The following is a 17,218-nucleotide window of genomic DNA, read 5'->3' as shown; positions in this document are numbered from 1 at the left end:
GAATATTTTTTTTTTAAAGATTTTATTTATTTATTTGACAGAGAGAGATCACAAGCAGGCAGAGAGGCAGGCAGAGAGAGAGGAGGAAGCAGGCTCCTGCTGAGCAGAGAGCCCGATGCGGGGCTCGATCCCAGGACCCTGAGATCATGACCTGAGCCGAAGGCAGCGGCCCAACCCACTGAGACACCCAGGCGCCCCTGTATTCAATATTTTTTGACCGCTAACTCTAGACACTTCACTATGTAGAATGAGGTTATTAACATCCCTCTCCTTTCCCATTAGTTCTCATTTATCCCTTCAGTTTCCCATCTTCAGTAAACTGTACTTTCACTTTGTCAAGGTGGAGAATATTTATATTCTACTCTGTAATCAATTAAATGTTACTTCCTTGCTCTAAAGGTTGAAAGTTAATAAACAAAGATTATAGTAAAGCTCTGTAAACATTGTTCACCATATGAGCTAGTAGGTATGGTAATATTAGAGACTTTTTGTTTTTTTCCTAAATTTTTTTTAGATTGTTTGCTTTCTCATAGCCTTTTTTTTTACTTTCTAAATTCTCTCTCATGTCGAATATCTGAAATCACATTTTCCCCAGAAACCTCCCTAGCTGAACTTTCAATCTCCTGCTCCAGTTTGAAATGTCTGGATCTCATTCTAGGACTACCTTTTACTGATACTCTGAATTGAGCACTCTGTTTTACAGATTTCTTTATCTTCTTTTTTTGGTTTTCTCTCATGTTTTGGTGGAGCATATCCTTGGTTAATTTCCAAAAATAGGGGGCTTATGAGATGTGAATTTTCTGAGTCCTTAGATCTCAAAATATCTTTATACTGTTTTCACATTTACTTTCATAGTTTTTTTTTTTTTTTTAAGATTTTATTTATTTATTTGACAGAGAGAGATCACAAGTAGACAGAGAGGCAGGCAGAGAGAGAGAGAGAGAGGGAAGCAGGCTCCCTGCCAAGCAGAGAGCCCGATGCGGGACTCGATCCCAGGACCCTGAGATCATGACCCGAGCCGAAGGCAGCGGCTTAACCCACTGAGCCACCCAGGCGCCCCTACTTTCATAGTTTGGTTGAAAATCATTTTCCCTTATAGCTTAAAAGGCATTACTTCTTGTCTTTAGTGTTTTTGATGTGAAGTCTTTGCAAGATCATTTGTAGGAACTTTTTTTTTTCTGCCTGGGAGCTTTTATGGACTTCATCCATAATGTCCTGTAATTTTTACAATGATGTATCAACATACGAGGTTTTATTTTTCATTCCTTATGGGTTACTTGGAGGGCTCTTTCAGTCTAAAGATTGGTGTTCTTCAGTTGTGGAATAATTTCTTTATCTTCTATTTTCTCATATTTTCTCAATCTTGATCTTTTTGTTCTGTTTTCTGAAAGATCTTGAGTTTTTTTTCCTCTCTAGTTTTCTTGGTCTTTCTGTTATGAAAAAGGCTTTCATCAAAAATCAGTTGGTATCTCTGTCCATTCATATTTAAGAATGAGGTATGAAAAAATTGAGACATTCCTGGTACATAGATAGGGATTATTTACTCTCAGGTTTAGTAAGGTCTATGTAGGTGAGGAACTGGCTGTTCAGGGCAGGAGGAGCGCTAAGTGTTAGAAGGCTGGAGTCTTTTGCCAAAATATTTTAACTTTTTAGAGAAGTCACATTTTTTTGCCCAAGGAATAGTACCTTGGCTACCAAGTGTGGAGATTGCAAGGGAGGTGGTGTTGAGTATTTGGTAGTCACACTTTTAATTAATTATATTGATTTCAAACCCTCTACTCACTCCACCCTTCTGTAGTCATCATGCCCTAGATGAAAACTGCTCAGGGATTCTGCAAGTCAGATCAGCAATCGGCTCCTTTCCAAGATACTTCTCCCCTTCTGCATACCCCAACCTCATTTTTTTCCCCACTGCCTTATCCCTTCTTTATTACTCTTTTGTTCTCTTTTTGTCTTCTAAATTTTGTAGAAATGTTTTTTCCAGGTATACTTCTGGTTAATTGTTTATACCTTTGTTTGTTTGTTGTTGTTTTTTACTATTCACTTTATAGGAGTCCCAGGAGGGAGAGATAGTGAATAGGAGTGGTCAGTTCACCATTTTGACCCAAAGGACCATTTAATAATTTTTTAATACTGACCTGTGATCTTATGTAGGAAATCATTTAGTCTACTTTAGAGGATCTTCAAATGGCTGGGAGAGGTTTATTCAGCAAGCATTTGTTGAGTACACATAATTGAAGTTCTGTATGACACGTGCTATAATAGAGGTAACTGTAGGAAGCTATTTGAATGGATTGAATAGGTGCTTTAGTTAATTTTGGAGTGGGGATGGAAGGTACAGAGAAAAATCTCTCAAAGGACCTAAACTCTGAAATTGCAGTAATTAGCTAAATGAAAAGCCCATATTCTCTGAAGAGCATAGTTGAAAGCATGCAAACATGAGTATGGCAAAATTGGTGGACCTGAGAGTAATTTCTCATTGCTGGGCATGTATGTGGAAGGTGGTAAATAGAACTGGAGTGTTACTTAGGAACAAGGTTCTGGAAGGTTTGTGTTTGCTAGAATTGGTCTTGGAATTTTACCCTGAAAGCAGTGGGAAGCAGTTGTAGGATTTTAATTTTGCTAATGATATGATCAGGTTTGCATTTTAGAATCAGGAGAACAGGATGGAGAATGGGTGTGTGGCTTAGTCAGCTAAGTTTTTTCTTTCAGCCCAGGTCATGATCCCAGGGTCCTAGGATTAAGTCCTGTATTGGGCTTCCTGCTCAGTGGGGAGCCTGATTCTCCCTGTCCCTCTGCCTGCCACTTACTCACTCCTGCTTGTGTGCTCGCTCGCTCTGTCTCTCTGTGTCAAATAACTAAATAAAATCTTTAAAAAAATTTTTTTTCTTTTATTACCTAAGAAGTGTCAATCTTTCTGGCTTCCCTTATAATGAGAAGTTAACTGTGCCTAGATGTATTCTTTGTAGTTATCCTGCTTGGGGGTTCACTGAGCATTTTGGATCTGTGGTCTGGTATCTTTAATTAATTTTGGGAAATATTTACCATTATCTTTTAAAATATTTCTTCTCTTCCATTCTCTCTCTTCTCCTTTGAGGATTTTAGTTACATATCCCATGTGGTCTTAGATTTCTGCTGTTTTATTCATTCTTTTTTCCCTTTGGACTAATTTTTGGCTAATTTATACTTACCAATTTTCAAGTTCAAATATTCTTTCTTCTGCTGAGCTGGTGTGCTTCTCTGTCTTTGGTTTTTGGTAGTTACACAGCGATGTGTCTAACATGGTCTTCTTCATATCTGGTTTGGGGTTTATAGAACTTTTTGAATCAATGATGTATTAGTTTACTGGGGCTGCTGTAACAAAGTTTCTCAGACTGGGTGGTGTAAACATTAATTTGTTGTCTCCCTCATAATTCTAGAAGCCAGAAGTCTGAGATCAAAGTGATAGCATGGTTGACTTTTTTTAAGATTTTATTTATTTGAGAAAAAGAGAGAGGACATGCATGAGTTGGGGGAGGGGCAGAGGGAGAGGGACAAGCAGATTTCCTGCTGAGCCAGGAGCCCAATGAGGGGCTCAGTCCCAGGACCTCAAGATTGTGACTGAGCTGAAGTCAAATACCTAACTGACTGAGCCTCCCAGGCATCCCCGTGTGCTTTATTCTTTCTGAGGGTTGTGAGGGAAGGTTCTGTTCCTGGCTTCATAGTTTGACTTGTGGTGGCCATTTTCAGTATCTCTTCACATTGTCTTTTCTCAGTGTGTGTCTGTGTCCAGATTTCCCCTTTCTCTAAGGATACCAGTCATTTTGGCTCAGGGCCCACCCTAATGACCTCATTTTAACTTGATTACCTCTGTAAAACCTTGTCACATTCTGAGGTATATAGGGTTAGGACTTGGACCTATGACTCTGGAGGGTCACACCCCATAACAAATTGCTTGATGTTTTTCACAAATTTTGGAAAATGTTCAGCTTTTATCTGTTCAGGTTTTATTTCTTTTCCATTCTCTCTCCTCTCCTGGAACTCTATTAAAAACATATATTAGATCTCATCACTAAGTTCCTTTTTATGTTCCTTTTTGTATTTTCCATCCTTTTTCTCTCAGTGCTTCCTTCTAGATATTTTCTATTAACCAGTCTTCTAATTCATTAATTCTCTCTTCTGCTGAATCTTATCTGTTGTTAAACCCACCAATTTAATTTGCTTATTTTTCAGTTCTAGAATCACCATTTGATTTTTTCCCCCTCCCTTCCCCTTTCTTTTTACAAAGAATTTTATTTTCTAGTAAAATTCTGTTGATCTTTTTTCTTCATCTTTCCTTTCAGCTTTTCATTCTTTTTAAAATTTTGACACATTCTCAAACTTTTAAACACCATAAGTACATTATGAAGACATTTTTTTCCTGAATCATTTGAAAATAAATTGGTGATATCCTATCACCCCCAAATATTTTCATATGTGCTTTTCTGCCAGACTGTTATATTTTCCTTCATAACCATAAAGTGTAGCCATTTAATCAAAAAATAATTCATACATTTGTGTACTATTATTATATAACACTTAAACCCTATTCTGATTGACCAGTTTTTATAGCAGAAGATTCTGTCCAGAATAACAGGTTCCATTTATTGCATTTCTATTTATTTTCCTTGGATCTAAAACAATTCCTCAGTCTTTTCCTTGATTTTCATGTTTTAAATATGTTTAAAGATTATAAGGAAAAAAAAGATTATAAGTCAAAATATTTTGTTCAGTGTCCCCCAGTTTGGATTTATGTGATGATTTTTTTTTCATGAATTTTTTTTTTAAAGATTTTATTTATTTGACAGACAGAGATCACAAGTAGGCAGAGAGGCAGACAGAGAGAGAGGAGGAAGCAGGCTCCCTGCTGAGCAGAGAGCCCGATGTGGGGCTCGATCCCAGGACCCTGGGATCATGACCGGAGCCAAAGGCAGAGGCTTTAACCCACTGAGCCACCCAGGCGCCCCTTATGTGATGATTTTTGTGATCAGATTTAGGTTATGTGTCTTTAGTAGGGTTATTACAGAATTGATTGTATTCTTCTCTTTCCATTTTTTCATTTATCACACAAGTTTGATGTCTTCCACTACCTGTTCTATTCCTTTTGATATCTTATAGATGTAGTATCTTCCAGCCTTGTCCATTGAAAAGTTTTCACTTGGTAATTACTATGGATTGAATTGTGTATCCCAAAAAGATGTTGGAGTCCCAATTCCTGGTACACATGAATGTGGCCTTACTTGGAAATAGGGTCTTTGCAGATGTAATCAAATTAAGCTAAGGTCATTAGGGTGAGCCTTATACAATATAACTTACGTCATTATAAGAAGAGGGAAATTTGGGTACAGACAGACACACAGGGAGAACATCATGTGACAACCAAAACAGATATTTTATTGATGTGGCTACAAGCCAAGGAACACAAAGGGTTGATGGCTACCACCAAAGTGAGGAAAAGACAAAGAATGATAGCCCTGCTGACACCTTGATTTTAGACTTCTAGCCACCAGAATTAGGAGATAATACATTTCTGTTGTTTTTAAGCCTCCCAAGTTGTGGTACTTTATTACCACAAACCTAAGAAGGTAATAGAGTAATTAGTAAGTGTTTCCCAGGGAGGTTTTTTGAAACATTGTGAATAACTTATTCATCATAAAACTTTCAATTTATTCATTTATTTAAATAAGTATGGACCCATAGAGTCTTTTTATTCTATGTTTTAATTAATTACTACCAGTAATTATTGTGATGCTCAAATTGTCCCAGATTTGGCCAGTGGGATCTCTTTTCAGGCTGCTTTCTGTGTTCTTTTACAAGTCCCCATCATTTTCAGAGCATTTTGTTACTTCTGGAATAAGGTGTTCCATCTCATCTTGCACTGTTCTGTCTGGCCGTCGAGTCAGTCATTTCTCCAAGGAGCTTGAGTTCCTTTTAGTGAAAAATCATTTAGAAACCATCTGAATGGGACACCTGGGTGGCTAAGTCTATTAAATGTCTGCCTTCGGCTCAGGTCATGATCTCAGGGTCCTGGGATAAAGCCCCACACCAGGCTCCCTGCTCAGTGGGAAGTCCTGCTTCTCCTTCTGCCTCTTCCCCACTTGTGCTCTCTCTTGCTGTCTCTCTCTCTCTCAAAAAAATAATTAAAATCTTTAAAAAGAAAAAAAAAAGAAACCATTGAGTATTAGGTGTACTCATTGATGTCGGGATATCACAGCTGCTAAACCCTATCAGTGTACAGAGCTAGGAAATAGATGTATGTTTACATACTTATCCTGTCTGTACACACACGTACATCTATATTAATTTCTTTGTCTGTCTATATGTTCTCTCCATTCCTAATCCAACACCACAGTATTCATTCTGGTTTTCTCCATTTTCCTGTTTGTAATTGCTTTTTCTAACAGTGCAAAACCTTGTCCCCCTTATTTTCAATACAGTCACTTACTTGATCAATCCCTGTGTGTAGGGGAACCTGGGTGGCTCAGTCAGTTAAGCATCTGCCTTCGGCTCAGGTCATGATCTCAGGGTTCTGGGATCAAGCCCTGCATTGGGCTCCCTCCCCAGCAGGGAGTGTGCTTCTCCCTCTCCCTCCATCCCTCCCCTCTGCTCATGCTCACACACTCTCTCTCTCTCTCAAATAAATGAAATCTTTAAAAAAAAAAATCCTCTGTGTAGGCAGATAACCATCACATCCATCCCTCCTTATCCACCTCTGGGCTTTCTCGTATCTTACTTCAGCATCCCATGCAATGCCTTCCTCATATTTTCCTCAACCCATTTTGGCTCCATCATCTTACTCTAGGCTACCAAGTCTTTATTTTTAGCTTCATCTAATGGATATTGTACCAAAGTGTTCATGAAGGGATTTTTCTCTCTTTTCTTGAACATGTGAAACATAACTGTTTGGGTTTTGTCAGATAATTCCAATACTGGCTTCACTTGTTATAAGTCTGTTTCTAATGTCTTTTTTCTTTTAGGTCAGTTGGTCCTATTTCTTGGCATGCTGGCTAATTTTTGTACTGAGTGCCAACATTGTGTATGAAAGTGTTTATAGAATCTCTGGATGATTTCTCTTCCTACAGAAAGAATAAACCCTTTCCCTTGCTAGGGTTTGCAGATATTATGAGAGCTGATCATGTTAATCAGAGGTTAAACTGAACTGACTTGGGCTGATTTGCAGTTTGGGCATGACTCTGTCTCCCTCTGGTTCTTCCCAGCTTCTAGGGCGTAGAGTTTTCCCACTGAGGCTGGAGTGATCACTAGGGCCCTCTTCCCCTGAATGATTTGAAGTCTAATTCTTGTCTCCTTAACACCTAAGCCTGTGTTAAACTACTCTTTTCAGAAGCTTCCTGCTTGGCTTCTTAATTCCCTCTTCAGAATTCAGGAAATATCTTGAAGAGCTAAAATAACATGTGGTTGAGCCTGTTTCACCAGAATCTTGGCCTTTCGAATCTCTAATTTCTATCTCTGTAGACCAGCAAGACTGTTAAAAAGCTGTGCTTTTTCTTCATATGTAGTAGTGGCCCTCTGCCTTGTCCTTTTACCTGAATTATCAAATTCTTACCTGGCTCTCCCAAGTCAGCAGAATCCTGAGAAAAAAGGCAACTGCAGAATGTCAGCTTAGCTTTCTTTCCTTATGATTTCCCCCTGGTGTAGGACTTGCCTCTTAAGTTTTGGTTGCCTCAGCACTCCTACCACACTGAAACATGTGTGCATGAGTGCGTGTGTGTTCAAGTATGTATGTGTATATATCTGGCTTTCCTAATTGTTCTTGGTGGGAGCATTGTTCCACTGCAAGCTACTCAGGTATATCCAGAAGCAAAAGCTCAACTCTAGTATATTCTTTTCTGTCCCATTCCTTTTTTAAAATGTTTCTTGTTTGACCACCTAAACACCCAAAATGATTTTGCAATCTAATGATCCAAGACTCTTAACCAAAAGAAAAAAACACACTGTTTTAAGGCATGAACATTAAGATCAGATCAATAGGATTTAAGCTGAGTGATGAAGGCTAGCATCAGCAATGGCATGTCATATTGATTATGTGTACCTTTGATGTGACATGATGATAATAGTGCTTTACATCCATGGTCTTCCTCCTAAACACCTTTAACCCCAGTCTGATCATGAGAAAAACATCAGGCAAATCTCAAATTTGAGGGACAGTCTATAAAATACCTGACTGGTACCATCAAGGTCATGAAAAACAAGGAAAATCTAACCACCTCACAAATAAGAGGGGCCTAAGAAGACATGACTATTAAATGTACTGTGGTTGGGGTGCCTGGGTGGCTCAGTGGGTTAAAGCCTCTGCCTTCGGCTCGGGTCATGATCCTGGGTCTTGGGATCGAGCCCCACATCAGGCTTTCTGCTCGGCAGGGAGCCTGTTTCCCTTCCTCTCTCTCTCTGCCTGCCTCTCTGCCTACTTGTGATCTCTGCCTATCAAATAGATAAATAAAATCTTTTTAAAAATAAATAAATAAATAAATAAATAAATAAATGTACTGTGGTTTTTCCCACGTGGGATCCTGGTATAAAAAAAGGACATTATAAATAAATAAATCTTAAAAACAAAAAACAAAACAAAAAAACCCCCATGATCCTGGGGTCCTGGGATGGAGCCCCACATCAGGCTCTCTGCTCGGCGGGGGGCCTGCTTCCTCCTCTCTCTGCCTGCCTCTCTGCCTGCTTGTGATGTCTGTCTGTCAAATAAATAAATAAAATCTTTAAAAAAAAAAAAAAGGACATTAGATAAAAACTGAAGAAGTCTGCCTTAAGTATGTGGACTTTAGTTAATAATAATTATCAAAATTTGCTCATTAATTGTGACTAATGTTTGAGGTTAATAAAAGGGATAATTAGGAACTCTGTATAATCTTCACAGTAATTTTTTATACCTAAAACTGTTCTAAAATCAAGTTTATTTCTTAAAAAAATCCATACTATTTGATTTCATATGCTAAACTTTATTTATGGATTTCATTTTTGTCTGTCTTCTTAGTTATTGTCATATCTCCAGTACCTAGAAGATTGGCCAGCACATTTAAGCCCTCAGTAAATATTGGGTCAGTTAGATTGGTAGAAGAGAGCAAAAGAGGATTAAGTACAGATAACTTGGGCAACTGCATGGATGGTAATATTCATTTAGAGAATATAAAAAGCAGAGATTGGAAACTGTTCCAGGCTTGACGGGTGATTTTTTATTGTTGTTGTTTTGTACCAGGGATATAGTTAATAATAATGAGGGAATCTGGTCAAAGTCAAAATGGTAACTTCTTGTTCCTTTTCTCAGAAGAATAACTCTTCTTTTCCTCTTTTAGGCATATAAAACCTTCGCTAATCGAGTGAACAATTTAAAGAAAAAGCTGGATCAATTGAAGTCAACCCTTCCTGATCCTGAAGAATCACCAGTCCCTTCCCCAAGCATGGATGCTCCTTCTCCAACTGGTTCTGAGTCTCCTTTTCAGGGAATGGGAGGTGAGGAATCCCAATCACCAGCCATGGAGAGTGAGAAATCTGCCACACCTGAGCCTGTGACAGATAATCGTGATGTAGAAGACATGGAACTCTCAGATGTGGAAGATGATGGGTCAAAAATCATTGGTATGTCTTTATGGGGTTAATAGGCAACTTGTTCCTTACCTATTTTGCTTTCCCACCAATGAATCTATCACAGGCTGGTATTAAAAGATAGCTTAATCCTTATAAGATTAGAACAGCATGTATTATTATCCTGGTTCAGGATTTGGTAAGCCACACGGGCTAAGAATCATCCCTTAAGATTTGGTCCATTCAGCGAGGTAGCCACTAGCTACATGTGACTATTGAGCACTGGAAATGTGGCTTTTCCAACTTGAGATGTGCTCTACTTAAAAAATACACGATGGATTCTAGAAACTTAGTACCCACAAAACATAAAAATATCTCAATTATTTTTGTATTTATAACATATTGAAATGAAAATATTTGGGAAATAGATAAAATACATAATTTTATCCGTTTCTACTTTTTTGAATGTGGCCACTAGAAAATTTAAATTTATACGTGTGTTTTAAGTTGCATTTCTATTGAACAGCACTGTTCTAGAGGGAGGGGCACTTACACTGGAATACCTTACATCTGTCACTCTTGACCTTCAAGATTCCAAAGCCACAGTTTGTTAACTATGCTTTCAAAATTAACCTGGCGGCCCCTGGCTGGCTCAGTGGGTAGAACATGTGGCTCTTGATCTCAGAGTCGGGAGTTTGTGTCCCACATTGGGTGTAGAAATTACATACATAGATACATACATACATACACATGTACATACACAAACACACAAACTTAACCTGGATCAGTGCATTGTTTCTGTGACACCCCCAGCTTTTATAATTATTCTTCTTAGGCAGTTGGCCTTCTGTTGAATTTAATGCATTCTTCATATATATATGAAGTATATAATACATACCCTTTGAAGTATTAGAAGGAATATATTGTAAAGCCCATTTATTGCAGTTTCATGTTAGTGTCTACAGTTGTATCCACCAGTTAGGCCAATTTTAGGAAGTCAAAGAAAAAATACAAGAAAGTATGTACAGAGTTTCTGTGTCTTAGAAAGCTTTCAGGTTAATGGAAAGGAAAGGACAGGGATAATTCATAACTATAAATATCATGACTGAAAGAACATAAATATGTACCAAATAATGAAATTATCCCAGAAATGTACAAATTTAATACACAAATACTAAAAAAAATGCAAAGACATCTTTGAAAAGACAAAACATGAATTTGGGAAATTTATTTTAAGCAGGCATTGAAGGTCAGAAGGAACATAAAGAGTATGACTTATTTAAAAATCATAAAGTGAATGATTTTTCTCTAAAGCTTAGTGCTTTATACCTCCAGATCAGGAACTATTAGGACATGTTTCATACTGGAAGCAGAGTGTGGAAAGCAGTAATGCAGTATCACCTCTTTTCTTTAAACAGTAGAGGACAGGAAGGAAAAACCTGTGGAGAAGTCAGCTGTATCTACTTCTATGTCTACAAAGCCAACAGAAAGTATCTCAAAGGCCTCTTCATGTACCCCAGTGCCTGTTACCATGACAGCAACCCCACCTCTTCCAAAGCCTGTGAATACTTCTCTCCTGTCCCCTTCTCCAGCGTTGGCTTTGCCAAACCTGGCTAATGTGGATCTGGCAAAGATCAGTTCTATCCTTAGCAGCCTAACATCAGTCATGAAGAATACTGGTAAGTAAGTCCCATAAGAGAATAAAAAGCTTATTTTCATCTTTCTAATTGAGCCATCAGTCTGGTTTTTTGTTGATTTTTTTTTCTTATATTAAAAATAATTTTTTTCCTTAAGATTTTATTTATTCATTTGACAGAGAGAGAGCACAAGCAGGGGCAGCAGCAGGCAGAGGGAGAGGGAGAAGCAGGCTCCTCACTGAGGAGGGAGCCCGATTCGGGGCTCAATCCCAGAACCCTAGGATCACGACCTGAGCCAAAGGCAGACACTTAAAGACTGAGCCACCCAGGTGCCCCTAAAAGTAATTTTTTAAATCAAAAAACAAAAACAACAACAACAACAAAACAGTACATGGTCATTATAGAAAAATTAGAAAATAAGAGAATAAAATAAGTATCTCCAGTCCTGCCACCCCAAAGGACACCACTTGTGTTTAACCTTATATGTGTGTATTTGTGTGTTTGAGAGAATGTTTTGGTAGATTAAATATTTATAATAATTTTTCTTTCAATAATTGAAGGATATTTATACTTCACTATATTTATAATGAATTTATTTATCTAAGCCTTTATTACTAGGCATCTGGTATATTTCCAGTTTTTCACTATTATAAAGAACAATGAACAACCTTGATGCTAAACTTTATGCACAGCCCTTCCAAAATGATTGAGTATATAGGGTTTTTTTTTCTCTTCATGGAAATTTAATGAAAATATACAAAAGTAGAGCATCTCCATGTACTCATCACTCATCCTCAGCAGTAGAAACACATGGCCAGTCTTGTTTCTACTGTGCCTTACCCAATCTTGATTGTTTTGAAGAAAATCCCAATTATTTATTTATAAAAACTTAAATATATTTTTCTAAAAGATAAAACCAAATAAAATCAATATGTAGGTTTTTAGTCTTTTCATGTTAAAACTAAAATGATTACAAAAAATGTACTACTTTATGTACCAAGCACATGAAAGTTCCCATTGTTCCTCAACCTCTACAACACTATTTTGTCTTATTTTAATACTTTGTCAAATTCAGCCTTAAAAAGTCATTTGGGGGGTACCTGAGTGGGTCAGTTGTTAAGCGCCTTCCTTTGGCTCAGGTCATGATCCCAGGATCCTGGGATTGAGCCCCACATTGGGCTCCTTGCTCCGCAGGAAGTCTCCTTCTCCCTCTCCCATTTGTCCTGCTTGTCAGTAGAGCATGCATCTCTCTCTCTTTTTTTTAAATGTGTAATCTCTACACCCAGTGTGGGGCTCAAACCCACAACCCTGAGATCAAGAGTTATATGCTCCACAGACTCAGCCAGCCAGGTGTCCCAAACATGCAGCTCTTTTTTTTTTTTTTTTTTTTTTAAGACTTTTATTTACTTATTTGTCAGAGAAAGAGAGCACAAACAGCTGGAGGGGCCTGCAGAGAGAGAAGCAGGCTCCCTTATGGGCAAGGAGGTGGGACTCGATCCTAGCATCCTGGGATCTTGACCTGAGCTGAAGGCAGATGCTTAACCAACTGAGCCACCCATACGTCCCAGCATGCAACTCTTGATCTCACGGTTGTGAGTTCAAGCCCCATATTGGGTGTAGAGATTACTTGAAAAAACAAACAAAAAGGCACCTGGTTGACTCGGTTGAGCATCTGATTCTTGATTTTGGATCAGGTCAAGATCTCCGGGTTGTAAGATAGGGCCCCGTGTTGGGCTCCCTGCTGGGTGTGAAGCCTGCTTAAGATTCTCTCCACCTCCCTCTGCCTCTCTTGCCCCCAACTCTCTCTCCCAAAAAAAAAAAAAAAAAGTTACTTGTTTTAGTTTACATCTCTTTGATTAAGATATGGTTGAAACCTTTTCATTTCTTTATCATTTAGTTTTCCTTGTGAAATAGCTGTTCATATTTTTGGTCATTCAAAGATTATTTTATTTTTATATACTTTTTTCTTATATATTAAAAACTAACCCAGTGTTTTAAAATATAAAGATGTAGGGCCTCCTGGCTATCTCAGTCCCTGGAGGGTGCAGCTCTTGATTTTGTGGTCGTGAGTTCAAGCCTCATGTTGAGTGTGGAGCCTATTTAAAAATATGTATATATTTAAAGATGTAAAGGAAGTTGCTTATATAATCTCATTTTAAAAGCAACGTATTAATCACATAGAGTTATGCAGTGGCCAGGTTACACAGTTGTAGTGGCTCTGATCATAATCAGCCATTAATACTTACTGAGTACCTACAGGACTCTGAGGTATAGGTTCCACTTGGCAGAGAAAAACAGAAAGAGGTTCCCAAAATCTCTTTCTACTGGCTTTTAAAACTGACAAATACATATGAAAAAAACTTAATACTTATTTACTTTAGGGGTGTTCCAAGTTGACAGGAGCAGATTTTAATCTAATTTTCAGTTTTTCCTTTGTACAAGCCATGATATGTCCTATTTGTGGATCTGTCACAGAAGCATTCCTGATTGAGTGGGAAGAATCATGAATTTCATGATTATTTTGAATTGCATTTTCTTGAGTTATACTTTCTGCCACCAGGGGTCAGTCCTGCATCAAGACCTTCTCCAGGAACTCCGACAAGTCCCAGCAACCTCAGCAGTGGCCTGAAAACACCTGCACCTGCCCCAACAACATCTCACAATCCTCTGGCAAATATCCTCTCAAAGGTGGAGATCACCCCAGAGAGCATTCTGTCTGCTCTTTCCAAAACCCAGACACAGTCAGCCCCAGCACTGCAAGGTAAACCAACATATGCCAGAGGGACTTGAATTGTGTTTGCCTCTGGCCTGATCTTGGATTCCATTTCTGAAGAATCCAAAGCCATGGACTGTATAGTACAGTTATTTAGTATCTTCTTTATATGTATCATCTATAAGCTGCCATTCATAGAGTGAGGTGATGTGATCTGCTTGAGGTCGCACATTTATTTATTCAGTGATGAACTGAGACTAAAAGCCAGTTGTTTTTTTTAACTGGAGTCCTATGTTCGTCCATCTACACCATGACCCCCCCAACCCTCAGGGGCTGCATTCCAGCTTTTATAGTATATATTGAGGTTTACATTTTTAGTGTTAACCAAAGCTAAAGATAGTGAGAAAGGTCAATCTACTGTCGAAAATCTTACAAGAAGGGGCGCCTGGGGAGTGCAGTCTGTTAAGTGTCTGACTCTTGGTTTTGGCTCAGGTTGTGATTTTGGGGCTGTGAGATCAAGCCCTGAATCAAACTCTGCAGTTAGTGCAGTGTCTGCTTAAGACACTCTCTGCCTTTTCCTCATCTTCTTCTCTCCTTTTTTTTTTTTTTTTTTTTAATTTATTTATTTGACAGAGAGAGATCACAAGCAGGCAGAGAGGCAGGCAGAGAGAGAGGAGGAAGCAGGTTCTCTGCTTGAGCAGAGAGCCCGATGCGGGGCTCGATCCCAGGACCCTGAGATCATGACCCGAGCCGAAGGCAGCGGCTTAACCCGCTGAGCCACCCAGGCGCCCCTTCTTCTCTCTTTCTTTCTCGAATAAATAAATCCTTAAAAAAAAAATCTGAGACAGCTGGGTGGCTTAGTCAGTTAAGCGTCTGCCTTCAGCTCAGGGCATGATCCCAGGGTCCTGGGATGGAGCCCCGCATTGGTCTCTGCTCATTGGGGAGTCTGTTGCTCCCTCTCCCTCTGCTTCTGCCTTCCACTCCCCCTGCTCATGCGCGCTCTGTCTCCATCTCTCTCTCTCTCTCAAAAATATTAAATAAAATATTTTTAAAAAATCTTATGAGATATGAGTTTTTGTTTTTATGTCCTAATGTATTAGAGAGGCCTCCATATATAGGTGTAGCACATCTTTTTTGTGTTTGCCTACCTATAATCTCTACCTTATTTGAACCTCTCTGTTCGGCTCTGCTAATTACCTATTCTATGTCTAAAACTGTCTGCTTCTAACATTTTTTTCATAAAGCTCACCTGTTCTCTCTTCTCAGACCCTCCAGATACCAGCACAATCTTTATTTGGCACCTAAGTATAATTATGCGATGAATTACAAATACTAGAGCAGTATCTTCAATACAGCAGTTTAACTGCGGTTCTCACCCAGCAGCCTCCAGGGGACATTTGCCAATGTCTGAGCGTGTTTTTGTTTGTCACAACTGGGGTGGGGGTGGGAGTGCCACTGCATCTAGTGGGCAGAGGCCAGAGATGCTGTTAAACATCCTGCAATGCAGACCACAGCCCCCACGACAGAGACTAATGCAGCCCCACATGCTGGTAGTGCTAAGGTTGAGAAACCCTGCTTTATATGAATAGAGACCACAACAGGTTTCTATTAATTTTATTTCCTAAACTATTCTGTAAGTGGATCAGCCAAGGACTAGATTATAGTGAACTTTGCCTTTCGATAAGATATAGGAGATTTTTGTTACACAGACTTAAATGCTATTAAATAGTAACCTACAGGGCGCCTGGGTGGCTCAGTTGGTTAAGCGACTGCCTTCAGCTCAGGTCATGATCCCAGAGTCCTGGGATCGAGTCCCACATCGGGCTCCCTGCTCCATGGGGAGTCTGCTCCCTCTGACCTTCTCCCCTTTCATGCTCTCTTTCACTGTCTCTCTCTCAAATAAATAAATAAAATCTTAAAAAAAAAAACAAATAGTAACCCACAGTTACCATATATTGGTACCAGCAATAAAGGATTAATGATCTACTACAGCATATCTAATAGTAAGGATTTTAGAGATAATTAGTTTGAGGGATCAGCATGGTTATGATTGCTACCTTCTAGGCCCTCTTCTGTCACCATCCTGCAGTTCTAGTAAAAATGTTTAACTCACTTGTTTTTATTAGCCTCTTATATAGATGGGTATAATAATATTTACAGCTTTTTTCTTTCAGTTGATTATTGTACCATGTCTTGTGGACTTTCTTATCAGGCAAAATTTGAGCAGAACTAAGTGTGCTCTGACAGAATGCTTTTCTGGAGACCCCAGAAAACAACCTTTGTGGAGTAGTTCATCACCTTTCATTTCCTTATGGAGAGTAGAATTCTTGATTTTTAAAAGACTATAAAAGGATTCTCTTATTAGAGTCTCTGATTGTGTCACCACAACTATTATTGACAGGTTTTCAACACAAAAGAACAACTTCAGTGGGCAAAAGGGCCATAGAGGATAGCCTGTTAAGATTGAAGAAAAGTAGTATTTAGCCGCTTAGTAGTAGAAGACCATCTCACCAGTTACCAGAAATCTGAGTAGTGTCATTTCATCCCACAGTATCTAAAAGATATGCTGAAATATCTTTTAAAATTCATATGATGTCATATATCACATTCTAGTGCTTGAGGATTTTTGTATGAAGAGTGGCTACTAAGAGTTAAATCAGACTGTTAGTGGGGTAAGTTACAGAGCCAGAGAACTTTTTGGAAATGAAACGTGGAACTTATTTTTCAGGAGGATAATTGAAATAAATGATATGTATTATTCAGATATTAGTGAATATTGGATAACAAAAATCATGCACTTTACTATATAGAAACTATTGGCAATTAAAAATGTTCCAAGGATGGGGTTGCCTGGATGGTGCAGTCTGTTAAGCATCCTCCTCTTTGTATCTGCAAGGTTGGTGGTCTCAAGGTCATGATCTCAGGATTGTGAGATCAAGCCCCACGCCAGCTTCCACGCTCAGTGCAGAGTCTGCTTAAGTTTCTGTCTCCCTCTCCCTGACCTACTCTCTAAAATAAATAAATCAATCTTTTTAAAAAAATGTTCTAAGGATGGAGTGATCTCATAATTCTTCAGAGCTTAAGTCTCTTAGTAAATATTGGATTAAAATTGAAATTTTGAAGAAACATATAATTAAAGTATCCTCTGAAATACTGTTTTCTTTCACCCTATCATTATGGAGGAACAGTTTTCGTGTGTGATTAAAAGCTATAAACTTGGGTGAAGTATGCACAAAAAGTTTTCATTTATAACTGCAAATTGGGTAAATTTTCCAAAATATCATTGAATTTATAGGACTCC

At 38.6% G+C, this 17,218-nt stretch overlaps 1 protein-coding gene across 3 annotated transcripts in view; it reads left to right on the top strand.

The window, feature by feature from the left end:
• LOC111162016 (regulation of nuclear pre-mRNA domain containing 2) overlaps nt 1–17,218 on the top strand; it is a 98,040-nt gene that overhangs the window by 74,338 nt on the left and 6,484 nt on the right. For all 3 annotated transcript variants that reach the window (XM_022526169.1, XM_022526170.1, XM_022526171.1), the window contains 3 exons: nt 9,339–9,621; nt 10,986–11,246; nt 13,765–13,965. In XM_022526169.1, the coding sequence (XP_022381877.1) occupies nt 9,339–9,621; nt 10,986–11,246; nt 13,765–13,965 (745 nt within the window). The remainder of the gene's footprint in view (nt 1–9,338; nt 9,622–10,985; nt 11,247–13,764; nt 13,966–17,218) is intronic.

Source organism: Enhydra lutris, unplaced genomic scaffold (genome assembly GCF_002288905.1).
Source record: "Enhydra lutris kenyoni isolate GAN:26980312 unplaced genomic scaffold, ASM228890v2 scaffoldscaffold88, whole genome shotgun sequence".
In the NCBI taxonomy this organism is placed as follows: domain Eukaryota; kingdom Metazoa; phylum Chordata; class Mammalia; order Carnivora; family Mustelidae; genus Enhydra; species Enhydra lutris.
The sequence above is the reverse complement of the archived record's forward strand: the minus strand, read 5'-3'. Positions and strand labels throughout refer to the sequence as shown.